Source organism: Arvicola amphibius, chromosome 11 (genome assembly GCF_903992535.2).
Source record: "Arvicola amphibius chromosome 11, mArvAmp1.2, whole genome shotgun sequence".
In the NCBI taxonomy this organism is placed as follows: Eukaryota; Metazoa; Chordata; class Mammalia; order Rodentia; family Cricetidae; genus Arvicola; species Arvicola amphibius.
This window is the reverse complement of record NC_052057.2, coordinates 62,195,092-62,209,796: the sequence shown is the minus strand read 5'-3', so window position 1 is coordinate 62,209,796 and position 14,705 is coordinate 62,195,092. Positions and strand designations below refer to the sequence as shown.

The window sequence follows — 14,705 nt, the reverse complement described above, 5'->3', positions numbered from 1 at the left end:
TCAAGAATTTTATTTATATTGTTTTAGTATGGGAATTGAATCCAAGACCTGTTGTTTTTATTTAGGTTTTGGAGTGAAGACGGGGTGAGGGAATCGGATAGTTTTTAGGACAGGATCTTCTATGTGACCATATCTGACTCCAAATTCACAGTGTATCCAAGTTTGGCCCTGAACTCCTGGCCTGTCTCAGCCTTATGTCCTAGGAGCACAGGTGTGAGCGAGCCAGCACACGGAGCTTTATTTAGTGTCTATTAGAAAGCTATCATTGTTCTTATAATTGTATTTTATTTTCTTGGGCTCTAATTAAGGGATAACAGACTTCCCCTAACCATTTCCTCAAAATCCCTTCTCAATTACTCTAGGAGCATCCCATGATTTCAAGTATGGTGTGATGCCTAGCACTTCAAATGACTTCAAGTATGGATTACTACCAAGTACTTCAAATGATTTCAAATATGGATTGTTACCAGGTGCTTCAAATGATTTCAAGTATGGATTATTGCCAGAGTCTTGGCCCAAACAAGAAACGTGGGAAAATGGCAAGTATTACCAACAAATACAAAATGGTAATTTTTAATATTTAAAAGCTTGCACATTCTGAGTTTTGAAAAATAAATAGCTGTGTTAACAGCTACTGCTGTTATGGCTAAGCACAGAAGCATTGATACAAGGTTTCTGTTTAAAAGTGTATATGCATTAAACAGTACTTTTCTTCCTTTAAGGTGACTCATCTCTAATCATGAACAAGTTAAAATGCCCTCACTGTACCTATGTAGCCAAATACAGACGAACACTAAAAAGACACTTGCTCATTCATACTGGAGTGAGATCGTTTAGCTGTGACATTTGTGGGAAGCTGTTTACTAGAAGAGAACATGTAAAAAGACATTCCCTGGTGAGTGATCATGGAGATGAGGGCTTTTACGGCAGGGATGTTTCTAGCATTTTATTCGCAAGTTTATTTATTTATTTATTTATTTATTTATTTATTTATTTATTTATTTATTTATTATGTATACAATATTCTCTCTGTGTGTATGCCTGAAGGCCAGAAGAGGGCACCAGATCCCATTATAGATGGTTGTGAGCCACCATGTGGTTGCTGGGAATTGAACTCAGGACCTTTGGAAGAGCAGGCAATGCTCTTAACCTCTGAGCCATCTCTCCAGCCCCTTATTCGCAAGTTTAAAGAAGAATAGTTAAGTTGCTTTAAACAATTGTTTTGAACTGATAGTATCCTTCATCTAGAAAATATTCGTCATTAACTATCCTTTTATTACTAAATGTATGGCTTAATTTGGATGGCTCAAATGTGTTCTTTATACTATCCTAATTTTGGGTTTTTCTCCCAATTAGGTGCATAAAAAGGATAAGAAATACAAATGCATGGTGTGTAAGAAGATCTTCATGTTAGCAGCCAGTGTTGGAATAAGACATGGATCTCGACGCTACGGAGTCTGTATGGACTGTGCAGATAAGTCACAGCCAGGAGGGCAAGAAGGTGTAGATCAGGGACAGGATGCAGAGTTCCCTCGGGATGAAGAGTACGAGGAGAATGAAGGAGGAGAGCCTGATGAAGAGCTGGCTGAGAATGGGGAAGATCAGAACGATGCATCTCGGTGGGATGAATCAGGAGATGTTTGTATGTCTCTGGATGCTTAACTGACCTACTATATTCCTCAAGAATGCTGCATTTGGACATACTATGAATCGACAATTTGGATTGTTGAACTTGAAGGCTTGCAAAATATGGTACATGCTGGATGGTAGTTACGTTGCTGTGAAAAACTGTAGGGTTAAAGCCTTATAGCAAAAAAAAAAAATTTTTTTTATATTTGCACAGGACTGTACAGCAAACAACCATGTGGTTGGATACATGGAGTCCCCACATTCAGTCAGTTATCAAAGTAAAATATTTTTTATTTATAGGATATACAGTTAACTATTTGGGTTCTATGAAAATATAGTACTTGTCCTTTCTAGAGGTTACATTCATGTACTACTGTAACATGAATGAAGAAAATCCACTTATGGAAGTACAGTGACAGTTGACCCAATCACTCTGTCAATCAAACCACTCAGGCTAGTTTGTACTAGTAGAGTTTTGTTTCTATTTTTATTTTATTAATTTTATTTTTTTTAATACAGATTTTCAGTGAGGGGCTTTTTCAACCCCATTGGTTCTATTTTCTTGTATTTTTTTTCATTTTATTTGCTTTATAACTTAAACCAAGTCTCTTCTAGTCTTAGATATTATTTCTGAATTCTGTGCTGATAGGCATGTTTATAAGAACTGGAGAGGTAATTTATTGGAATGAACTGACTCCCCTTCCTCCCTTCCACTTTGACACGGATTTTCCCCCTGCACAAATGAAGAATGATGTTATGACGTTGCCGTGGTGAAGCTGACATAAACCACTAAAATGATGATGACTTAGAAGTGACTTTCTCCTGCTGCTCTAATTCGATAAATGGTTACTATATGATGTTTTCTGACATGGTTTTTGGTTTTGGGTATCTGTTACTTTGGCACTATTCTTGTTTGCCTCTTAAATTTTGCCAGTGTACTATACCTCAGCCTTATTTGAAATACAGAAGTCTAATTGAAGAAAAGTCATAGAAAAATACATAAAATGATTTGTTTTATAATTTATCATCCATGTCCAGTTTGGTTAGCTTGTTATGCAAAATAAGTGAAATATCAGGTTTTTTCCCCCTGTGCCCTTTTTTTTTTAAATCATTAAAATTAACCCAAACTGTGCATTCTCTTTTGTTTCATACTTACCGGGATATTGTTGAATGATATAAGTTGTGGCTGATAATTTATTTTTCCATTCCTTAAAGTCACCATACCTTGATGAAATCTTTATAGTCACCGTGATTCAATAATCTGCAGAAATATTACAAATAAAATGTTGAGAGCCTTTATTGTTCCATTATCTAAATTCTTCAGGAGCCAAAAGAGTGATTCATTGAGTTGAAATTGTTAGATTTATTTTGCCTGGTGACATGAACTAGCTGACAGTGGAACTCTGAGCAGCGTTCTACGTGCTAACATAACGACATGGATCAGGAGCATATTGTATAATAGAGAAGAGTGAGAGACAGCGTATTTTCAACTTTCTTTTAAATACAAATTGAGTATATTTTCCTATTTTATATCAAGTAACTAAATTGGGCCAGTTGTGTGGAAGAAACCACAGAGCTGCTTTGACAGACACAATCTTTTTGGTGCTCCGTCTGGTCAAAGTTGAAAAGTTGATTTCCATTTAAAGAGACAAGCTTGATCATTGCCTCTGATTTCAGTAGAATGATGGTTTGATACTGGTCAGTGACTTTCTGTGTGGCTAGATGAGAGATGAAATGTTAGTGTTCCATTGTGAGATGCCCCCATGGCCCTCAACTGTATGGTAGTCTCTGCACACCTGGGAGCCTGGCAGAAGACTAGTTCTGGTTTGAGTTTTGTTTAAAATGAAGAGTATACCTTATTCTCAGTGTTTGAAACAAATGAGTAAAATGTAACTCTAGTAAAGTCCAAAGTAGACATAGTTGGGCAGAAATATTATGAATGAAAAAGTATTTTAAACGTAAAATGTTCTGCTTTGTGAATATGTAAGTATAGCATAAAGATTTCCTTCATCCCATTTATCCCCTTCCTTTAAAATAAACCATAGTTTACAATTGGTAGATCTGTCTATATATAAATATATATTAAAGAGCAAATATATATATTTAAAAAAATCACCTAAATCTGCTTTATTAGACAGTAGTTCACTTATTGCATAGAAACTGGACTTGGCTTTACATCCTTAATGTACTTTATTTTACTCAAGATAAGATCTTATCTTGAAACAGAATTTCTTTTATTACTTAAATCATTTATGTATATCTGGTAAATTATGACCAAATTTTTGTTAGATTGCATACAGTAAATTGAAATACACATTGGTACACTACGGGATTGTTGTGCTTTTGTTTTGATTTTAGTTGGAAACAGGTTTGATGTAGATGACTTATTACTGTTAATTTAAAATATTCTATAATTGTCCATTGCCTTTTATGTCGTGTTGTGACAAATTTGGCTATATTTTTAGTCATCTGAAATATACTTTAAAAAGTTTGTTTTTAGGTAATCCAAAGGAAAAAATGTTTATACTCTTGAATATATATTTGCCTCAGCCTATATAAGTTTCTTTGAAGTAAACACTTTACCAGAACAGAATTGACAGATTTTTCTACTTGCTGACTGCCTAAGTTATTTTGTTTCATGGTCTTGAGGGATCGCTTTTTTCCCTTCGAGATCTTTTTTAAAAAATAGTTTTAGTACTAAGGTATACTACTGGACGTTTCTATTTTTTTAAGTATATTCCTTTTTCTGACAATACAACTTCAGGAAGTTGATAAATTGCTTAAGAACTTTTGATTGGTCTCAGAAAGGTAATGGATTGGATACTCATGATTTTGTCTGGAAGTCTGACAGAGTTATGTTGTACATTTGGTGAAGTTTTTCTTGTAATTTATATTTTAAATAAAATATTTTTAGAGTTTTTAATTTTAATGAAGGGGAAGAGCATACACTTTCATATTCCACAGTGGCAATACCATGTCATAAATTCAGATCATGTGTTATTTTTCCCAGACACACTTCCCATATGGTCCCTCATTTGTCATGGTTATTATTTCTTAGACAAGCTGCTAAATTTTAGTGCCCTAGTGATCAGGATCTTGAGGGTGTGCAGTATTGGAAGGGTTAACAGGACAGTAACCAGTAGTTTTTACTTTGGGGGCAAAAAACACTATCTGGCTTAGGTTGAGTCATCCCAATGAAGAGTGAGTTAATTATTGCCATTCACAGAGTACTCAAGCACACTAAGTAGTTTAATAGTAGACGTGAGCCAAAAACAAAATTAATGAAAGCCAGTAGAAAGGGAGTTAAAGGATTGGGACTTTCAGGGGCCCAAGGATGGCTCGAGTGTGAATGTGGGAAAGCAGCGACAAGCCCGGGACCTTAGCCTTCTCTGAGCAGGTAGCATAGAGGGTTAGAATCACTTCTCAGATTCATGACTCAAGCTCCCACGCCTTTTTGGTATGCCTATACTTTTGTGTTGTCTGCCTTATTTTTTTCTAGACTCTAAAGTAGGTGCTATTCTATTTTACAGATAAAGGCTCAGAGAAATCAGACACTTGCCTAACTACTACAGCTTACCAGATCTGGGTTTGGTCAGGTCTGCTTTGGAAGCCCTGGCTCTTTTAGGGGGCTCTATTTGCCCCATAAAACAGCTTTTTTGTAAATTTATATTCTCCCTATAAAATGGCTGTGTTAGGAATTTTGTATCCTGTCTGCCCCCAGTAAGCTTCCTACCACACGTTCCTTCTGGTAGCTCTCGTCACTTTGACTTAAACACCTCACTGTAGTTGGCATCATTAGTGAGCTGTGACCCTTTCACTTTATAAAAGGATGGTTTTTTAATCTGAAGAACTAGATGTAAGCCTCAGCTTTTGTGCCGTTCAGTCACCCAGATCCTTAAGCTTAACTATGGTACCTAATCTACACAGTTTGAACTAACAGATGTTTTCTTAATCAATTTAGGGTTTGAAATAGGATTATTTATTTTGTCCCTTCCCTGCTGTATCCCAGGCTTCAAGTGAACTTGAACAAGGTCATTTAAAACATTTTAGGGATAAGCACACTTTCAAAGATGTTTTCTAGCCCTGAATTTTAGAATATTGGGGTACTAAATTTGGAATACACTAAGTATGAAGAATGAAATTTGGGATTTATGAAAGGGATGATTGAGGCCATTATGATGTGGGAGAATCAGCATCTTAAACACTGTAAACAGAACACTTTCTTCTGCCTGCTGTTTGTGAAAGCTCTCTGGGAAGATCTTTTACAAAGACCAACTTTTTTTTATGTAATTTACCTACCTAATATAAGTGTCCTGAGACATGTATGTAAACCTCCAAAATCTGTCTGTCTGTGTATTTAGGAAATACACAAGAATATCAACTTAAAATATAAACTTGTGAGCACTAAACTGCTTCTGGCTTTGTGAATTTTATTGGTATTTAATTCTGATTTATTTGCAGGTGTGCTAGTTTAGAGTAATTGGGTAAGGGGAACACCTTTGTAAACTTGGGACATTCAAATATCTCTGTACTTGGACTTTACAGGTTCGGATTGTAGAATCTGAGGTTTTTCTGTTTTTTATATGAAGGTGCATAAACAAGACTACCTCCAGCCCTCCTTGCTGGGCTGCTCTCACCCATCACAGCAGTGATTTGTATTTGTTACACTTGCCTTTCAGAAGACTTAGAGGACTTAGAGAATGTGGAAAGTTCCCTGTGATTCACATTGTGAATGCTCTTGGAAGTGGGTGGAAGTCAAAGCTGAAGCACTACCACATATACACTGTATATTAGACAAATTGATTGCAAGTAAATATATAAGATTACAAGTTTCAAGTCTTTGTTTTTTTTTTTTTTTTGGTTTTTCGAGATAGGGTTTCTCTGTGGCTTTGGAGCCTGTCCTGGAACTAGCTCTTGTAGACCAGGCTGGTCTCGAACTCACAGAGATCCGCCTGCCTCTGCCTCCCGAGTGCTGGGATTAAAGGCGAGCGCCACCACCGCCCGGCTGAAATTTTTTTATGTAGAGAATGCATACACAGTTTAAGTTGCCTCCTTCCCTCCTTACTACTGTATGGACCTTGCTGTAGTTTAGGCTAACCCCAGCCTCTGAATGCTAGAATTGCTGCTGTCATCCACTGCACCTAACTTCCTGAATGAGTAGAAGAGGGGCTCGGAGTATCCACTTGACTCCACTTTACTAGAGAAGGGAGTTGAAGTTGCCTCCTCTGAAGGAGAGGGCATGTAGCATATGTCACAGTGAGCTGTCAGGTACAGAATTAGGGTGTGTTCCATGTGGTACCAAGAACAAATTACGAGTTTTGAGTTTTCCAAAGACAAAATGGGGCTGCTTGGGGGTTGGAATTCCACCACTGAATGTTCTAGGTGGATAAAAGATTAGTTGACAGTCATCTTGGCTAAAGCAGTATTAGCAAGCATTCCTGCCTTGTTACTTTTTAAAGGTTTGGGGCATCGTAGTTGCCGACAGTTCATCTCCTTGCTTAGTACATGAAGTAGAATTGCTGAAAAGCTTTACTATATGTATGCAGATATTTAAAGAAGCTTGTTTTGACACATAATTTGTAAAAGGACCTACAAATTAGCCTTGCCTTATGGAAAAAATGCTGTGTAAGCTTTTCGCTATAAATAGTGGTAGCCCAACGTTTGAGAACTGGCAGAGAGAATTACTGTATTTATATATAACTAATTGGTTTTAGAATTGAGCTTAGCATAGTGGCTCCATGACTTTATTTCCAGTATCCTGAAGGCAGAAACAGGAAGATCTGTGAGGTTGAGGCCAGCCTGATCTAAATACCAGATCAGGGCAGTCAAAACAGAAGTCTTCAGTTTTAGAGCTTAGTTATCACTCTAAAGTTAGTATATGCTGGAGGTACTAGAATCAACAGAAGGAATCTGAAGCAAGGAACTAGGCTCCAGGCACACCTAACCCAGCTCTTGGGTGATGGGGCTGACGCATGGCAAAGCTTGTCATGCTGCTCCTAACAGCATGATGTCCTACTGTATGTATCTCTCCTGCCAACAGGTATAATCCAGTTTCTTCACAATATGGTCAGTTTTTTTTTTTTTTTTTTTTTTTTTTTTTTGGTTTTTCAAGACAGTTTCTCTGCAGCTTTTTTAGAGCCTGTCCTGGACCTAGCACTTGTAGACCAGGCTGGCCTCGAACTCACAGAGATCCGCCTGCCTCTGCCTCCCGAGTGCTGGGATTAAAGGCATGCGCCACCACCGCCCGGCCACAATATGGTCAGTCTTAAATGAGCAATTAAACTGACCTTTCAAGATAATTTAGGTATCTGTTAGGTCTCAGTGAGGAACAGGACTGATATTCTGGCACACCATAACAGTTACTGAGAACAATATAAAACAGTTTCAAGACAACAGGAATGGGTTCAGAAAGTATTCCAGTGACATTGTAGAGTTTGGGGGCCCAGAGCACCTGAGACCTCATTTCAGTATTTGTGTCAAACTGTTCCATTGGTCGTGTTGCCAGTTGTGAAATGCGGTGACACTTTGAGCCTTCAGGCCTCTTTTCCTAACAAGCAGACGACCATACTTCAATGTGAAGGGTCCAGACTTAACCTTCAGCAGACAACATTCGTGGTACACTATCTTCAACACTTAGAATGCTTAAAAAGATTAGCCATTTGCTGCAAGACCATTTAACCAGATACTCTAGTTGCCAGTGTTTTGTATTTGTGAACAGGAATATTGGAGCTTGTCGTTCTTAATCATATGAGAGACATAGCAAGTGAAAGTTAAGATGGAGCTTAGTAGCATCCCTCTCTATGCCAGTGTTTTTGATGATGTTATATGTGCACGAATGCTGTGGTCCATAATGAAAGTCAGAGACAACTTAGTGGAGTCAGCTCTTTCTGCAGTCAGCTCCCAGTACTTAAAAACTCTGTGAGACCAGGTCTTGCTGTGCAGCTGTAGCTAGTCTGCGAGTTCAAGCTAGTCTGGGATTCATCGTGATCCTCCATAGCGCTAGGATTACAGGTGTGCCCACCACACTCACTGTGTTGTTTGTCCCTCCCCCCCCTTTTTTTTTTTACTGTTTCTGTGTGTGGTATCCCTTAATACCATATTTAATCAATTCCAATCATCAGTGTGAATACGTGCACAGATGTACATATTTTGCTTTTAAGTCAGGATTCTGATCAGTGTAGGTACTAACAAACTTGTTTTAAAGAAACAGGCAATGAATCTCAGGCCATGAGATCACTCCAACCAGCAGCCTAGACCCAGCCATAGCCGTGAGCAGATAGATACCTGTAGCCTAGGCAGAGAGCCAGTTTTCTCCAGATCAGTATGTCTTCTCCCTTTGATACACTGAAGAATGCCATGCCTTCTTAACTGACACCATTGTTAGTGAAAGTCCTTCCTTTCTGGAGTTGGAAGTCTGCAGTGGGAAGAGAGTGACACTTTCAGCACTGAGTAAGCAGTGAGACCTCAGTAGGAATCCAATGGTTCTGTATCCTGATGTCCAGTGTGTTTCCTTGTCTTGACAGCCTGGTTCCCAAGAGAGAAATCACAAATATTTCAAATTCAGAAACTCATTCAGAGCTTGGTGAGAATCTTACTTAGGAACATTCACATGGTTGTCACATTCTATCGCATTGATCGCTAGGACAGGATCTCACTATAGCACATCTGGCCTGGAATTCCCTGTTAGCTCAGGCTGTCCCAGAACCAGTGGCAATTCTGCCTCGGCCTCTTGAGTGCTAGAATTACAAGTCTCATTTCTTCTAGAATTATGACCTGAAATGCAACTAAAGAAAAAGAAACTTCTCATCATCTGTTATATATATATATATATATATATATATATATATATATATATATATATATTCTAGAAGGAATTTATTAATCAAATTTGTATTAGGATTATACTGCATTAAACCTATTATTATTATTATTATTATTATTATTATTATTATTATTTGGTTTTTCGAGACAGGGTTTCTCTGTAGCTTTGGAGCCTGTCCTGGAACTGGCTCTTGTAGACCAGGCTGGCCTCGAACTCACAGAGATCCGCCTGCCTCTGCCTCCCTAGTGCTGGGATTAAAGGCATGCGCCACCGCCACCCAGCAAAATTCTTTTTGTTATTTATCGAAACGGGTTCTCTGTGTATCCTTGGCTGTCCCAGAACTCACTCTGTAAACCAGGCTGTTCTTGAACTCACAAGATCTGCCTGCCTCTGCCTCTGCCTCCCAGGTACTGGGATTAAAGGCGTGTGCCACCACCACCCAACTTCTAGTTTTTCATATTAACTATTCAAATCTCAGGCTCAAAGTGAAGCCTAAATTATTACTGAACAAGGACAGTCGAGCATGGGTTCCTTACACAGAACAGAATTATTTCCTAGGTGCCATGAACTGCTAAGACCCCAAGCGTACCTTAAATACATGGTACCTTCTTCCTCCTTTCTGAGTCTAGTTACACACACGAGAAAACATCGCCTCCAATAAAGACTTCTGGAAATGGGAGGAAGAATTACTGGGTGAGCTCTAAGAAGGCTGATTCTTACTTGACTCAGCTGGAGGAGGAATTACTGAAGACTGGGGTTAAAATGAGAAGCAGTGGGGCACTCGGAGATGCAAGTGCTTAGGAGTCTGAACAGAGGCTGCTGGTCCACGGGGGCTTCCCAGCGTCCTTCCCCTTACAATTACAGAGACTCGTGGTGAACTCAGCTAGGCACGCCAGGGTGGCTTCGAATCTGCTACACTGCCCCTTGAGCATGTTAGGCCCTCCTGCCTCCACTTTTAGTGCTGGATACAGCTGTGCACAAACATGCCTGGCTTTATGTAGTGTTAGAAATCAAATCCGGGGCTCCATGCATATTAAGCAAGCATTCTGGCAATGAAGCCACATTCCCCAGCCAAAGATGGGTAGTTTTTCTAAAAGTAACTTTGCCATGCAATTATCAGTTCATTTAACAACAGCCAGCAGAAACTCAGCAACTATTGCCTAAATGAGGGTGATGCCTCAGGATCCTGTGTGTACCAAATGGCAATACGTGGTGTCATCTAAATCTTTCTAAACTCTGAAGAGATTAACCACTGTGGAACCGAAAACAAACACCACAGAAAGGAACAGCAGGGGTTTTCTGTTCTGCCTTGTAGTGGGTCTCAGGGTGGCCTCAAATTCTTCAACCTAGATCCTCATGCCTCGGCCTCCAGAGTAACTGGGATTACAGGTATACAGCACCAAACCAAGCAGGCACTGCCAATTCTGTGGGGCCAAATAAAGGAGTGTGAAGGAATGTAGCTTTTAGACATGTTCAGTGTGTTCACCTTCCTATCGAGCTTCTCTAGGATCATGAAATATATGCTCAATTCTATGGCTAGAATCCACTAACGAGCGAGTACATACCATATTCATCTTTTTGGGTCTGGGTTACCTCACTCAGGATGGTGTTTTCTATTTTCATCCATTTGCATGCAAAATTCAAGATGTCATTGTTTTTTTACCGCTGAGTAGTACTCTAATGCGTATATATTCCACACTTTCTTCATCCATTCTTCCATTGAGGGGCATCTAGGTTGTTTCCAGGATCTGGCTATTACAAATAATGCTGCTATGAACATAGTTGAACAAATGCTTTTGTAGTATGATAGGACATCTCTTGGGTAAATTCCCAGGAGTGGTATTGCTGGATCCTGGGGTAGGTTGATCCCGAATTTCCTGAGAAATCGCCACACTGATTTCCAAAGTGGTTGCACAAGTTTGCATTCCCACCAGCAGTGGATGAGTGTACCCCTTACTCAACATCCTCTCCAGCAAAGGCTATCATTGGTGTTTTTGATTTTAGCCAAATTCTGACAGGTGTTAGATGGTATCTCAAAGGTTTTTTTTTTTTTTTTTTTTTTTTTTTGATTTTTCGAGACAGGGTTTCTCTGCAGCTTTTTTAGAGCCTGTCCTGGACCTAGCTCTTGTAGACCAGGCTGGCCTCGAACTCACAGAGATCCGCCTGCCTCTGCCTCCCGAGTGCTGGGATTAAAGGCGTGTGCCACCACCGCCCGGCTCAAAGTTGTTTTAATATGCATTTCCCTGATCGCTAAGGAGGTTGAGTGTGAACTTAAGTGTCCGTTGGCCATTTGAACTTCTTCAGTTGAGAATTCTCTGTTCAGATCAGTACCACATTTTTTAATTGGGTTAATTAGCATTTTAAAGTCTAGTTTCTTGAGCTCTCTATATATTTTGGAGATCAGACCTTTGTCTGTTGTGGGGTTGGTGAAGATCTTCTCCCAATCAGTAGGTTGCCTTTTTGTCTTATTGACAGTGTCCTTTGCTTTGCAGAAGCTTATCAGTTTTAGGAGGTCCCATTTATTCAATGTTGCCCTTATCTGTGCTACTGGGGTTATACATAGGAAGTGGTCTCCTGTGCCTATATGTTGTAGACTCTTTCCCACTTTCTCTTCTATCAGTTTCAGAGTGTTCAGATTGATATTGAGATCTTTAATCCATCTGGACTTGAGTTTTGTGCATGGTGATAGATGTAGTTATCCTCCTGGATATTGGAAGTAGACAAGATTGCCAGGCAAAAATTGAGAGCTTGGGGTGGGGTTGGGATGGGAGTAAGGGGAGATGGGGAGAGAGAAGTGAGAAGGGGAGGATGGGGAGAGCTTGGGGGAATGGGACAGTTGGGATGGAGGAAGAGTGGATATGGAATCAGGGAAGTATATATCTTAATTAAGGGAGCCATTTGAAGGTAGGCAAGAGATATTACTCTAGATGGGTTCCCAGGCATCCAAGGAGATGTCCCCAGCTTGCTCCTTGAGCAGCTGAGGAGAGGGAGCCTGAACTGGCCCTTTACTATAGCCACACTGATAATTATCTTGCATATCACCATAGAACCTTTATCTAGCATTGGATGGAGATAGAGACAGAGACCCACATTGCAGCACTGGACTGAGCTCCCAAGGTCCAAATGAGGAGCAGGAGGAGGGAGAACATGAAGAAGGAAGTCAGAACCATGAGGGGTGGGTCCATTCACCGAGACAATGGGACTGATCTAATGGGAGCTCACCAAGGCCAACTGGACTGGGAAGGATGGAGCATGTGATCAAACCGGACTCTCTGAATGTGGTTGACAAGGATGGCTGACTGAGAAGCCAAGGACAATGGCACTGGGTTTTGATCTACTGCATGTACTGGCTTTGTGGGAACCTAGTCTGTTTGGATCCTCACCTTCCTAGACCTGGATGAATGGGGGAGGAACTTGGACTTCCCACAGAGCAGGGAACCCTAACTGCTCCTTGGACTGGAGAGGGAGGGGGAGGGAGGATGGGGAAAGGAAAGGGAAATGGGAGGAGGTGAAAATTTGTAAAATTATATAATAAAAAAGTTTAAAAATTTTCTTACAAAAAAAAAGAAATGTTCAGTATGCAGAGTGGGTGAACTGGTGGTGAGCTTTGAGAGAGCTTTTCAAGGGTTTCTGGGGCTTTCGCTGGCCACTGCCCAGCCTTGATACACCATTTTAAAAAATACATTTCTTACTGCCTTTATTGGCATAATTCATTTAGGGAGTATCTGTCATTCAAAAACACTTTGGGGGAAGGATCTATTTATTTTATTTTATGGGGTTTTGCCTATATTATGTATGAGAGTGTGCATTCAGTGCCCACAGAGACCAACAGAGGGCACTGGGGCCCTGGAACTGGAGTTGCAGACCGTTGTGAGCTGTCTCATGGGTGCTGGAAAGCAATTCAGGTCCTTTGAAAGAGTGGCCAGTGCTCTTACCTGCTGAACTGTCTCTCCAGCGCCAGTAGCTGGCATTTTAGATGTCCTAACAAGATCATCAGTTTTATTTTTAAATACAAGCCCTCAAGGGAACCAAAGTTTAACTGTGTATAAAGAAACGTTTTAAGCAATTGAAACTAAAAACTAATTTTCCATGCAACTGAGCCTTATCATAGTAATTTTAAGATCTTTCCCCCTGGGATTAATGATTAGGAGGTAGCATATGTTTATGGCCTTTCTATTTCAGGGATAAAGGTCAGCAAAAGATCTCTAAGAAGGAACAGTTTCATGAATGTGGCTCTCTCATTCACTGGGCGAGAATACGTGAGATCTATTGAGGCACACTATGAAAAGAAAATTAAAAGTCAAAGTTTCTGACTCGCAAATGTGATCAGGAAGGTTTCAGAATTAAGCCACAGTTAGATATGAACTGGCTTTACTTCCATTCAGCAGGTAAATTTGGTGACTAGTTGAAGCCTAATTCTTTCACTCTTCAGACTACTTGGCATGAGAATACTATTGCTAACAACTGTATTTCTTTAGCCTTGTAGAAACATGTTATTTTTCATCAGTAAATATTTATCTAAATTTATATGTATGTACATTGTGTCTATACGAATAATTTCTGTAAATAATCTACATAAGTTACTTATAATGTGACTTTTGTTTGAATGGGGTCTCACTGTATGGCCGTGACTGGCCTGGAACTATGGGCAGTCCCCCTGTCTTGGTAGTGCTGGCGTTTCCAGAAAGAAGAGATATCAAGTCTGGAAGTTTGAGGGTTTTAGTTTGGGGGAGGAGGTTTTTGTTTGTTTGTTTGTTTTGTTTTGTTTTATTGGTCTTATTTTTGTTTTGAAGACAGAATCTTATATATCTTAGGCCTCAAACTAGTCAAAGATGACCTTGAACTCTTGACCTTCTTGCTTGCACCTCCCAAGTGCAAGGATTGCAAGCCTGAATTTTTGAAGTTTATGTGTATGAATTTTAAGTTTTGAAGTAATTGTTTCAGCATCTCCTTTTCCCTCTGTATTAGAGCCCAGTGTGTCTTCCATACATTTTCTGTCTTCACCTTGGGATTTCTATTTTAGCTCTTTAACTAACTCTTGGAATTGATCGCTGGTGATTATTTATTTACTTGTTTGTTTATATAGTTACTTGAGAGAGATAGGGGTCTCACTGTGTAGCCCTGGTTTACATTTACTTTGTAAACCAGGCTATCAGAGACCCATGGGTCTCTGCCTCCCTCCCAGCCCAATTGCTTTAGTGTATCCAGGCAGACTTGGGGGAAAAGGCAGTTAAGGACCTTTCAGATTCTCAGG

The 14,705-nt window shown here is 39.7% G+C and overlaps 1 protein-coding gene across 2 annotated transcripts in view; it reads left to right on the top strand.

Annotated features, from left to right (window-relative positions):
• Window positions 1–4,558, top strand: part of Zbtb10 (zinc finger and BTB domain containing 10) — a 33,376-nt gene extending 28,818 nt beyond the window's left edge. Inside the window, exons 4-6 of one of the 2 annotated variants that reach the window (XM_038348102.1) lie at window positions 363–539; window positions 723–895; window positions 1,357–4,558. In XM_038348102.1, the coding sequence (XP_038204030.1) occupies window positions 363–539; window positions 723–895; window positions 1,357–1,662 (656 nt within the window). In that variant the 3' untranslated portion in view covers window positions 1,663–4,558. Of the gene's footprint in view, window positions 1–362; window positions 567–722; window positions 896–1,356 lie in introns of both variants that reach the window. The other variant, XM_038348101.1, reaches the window with a different exon arrangement.
• The last annotated feature ends 10,147 nt before the right edge of the window (window positions 4,559–14,705 follow it).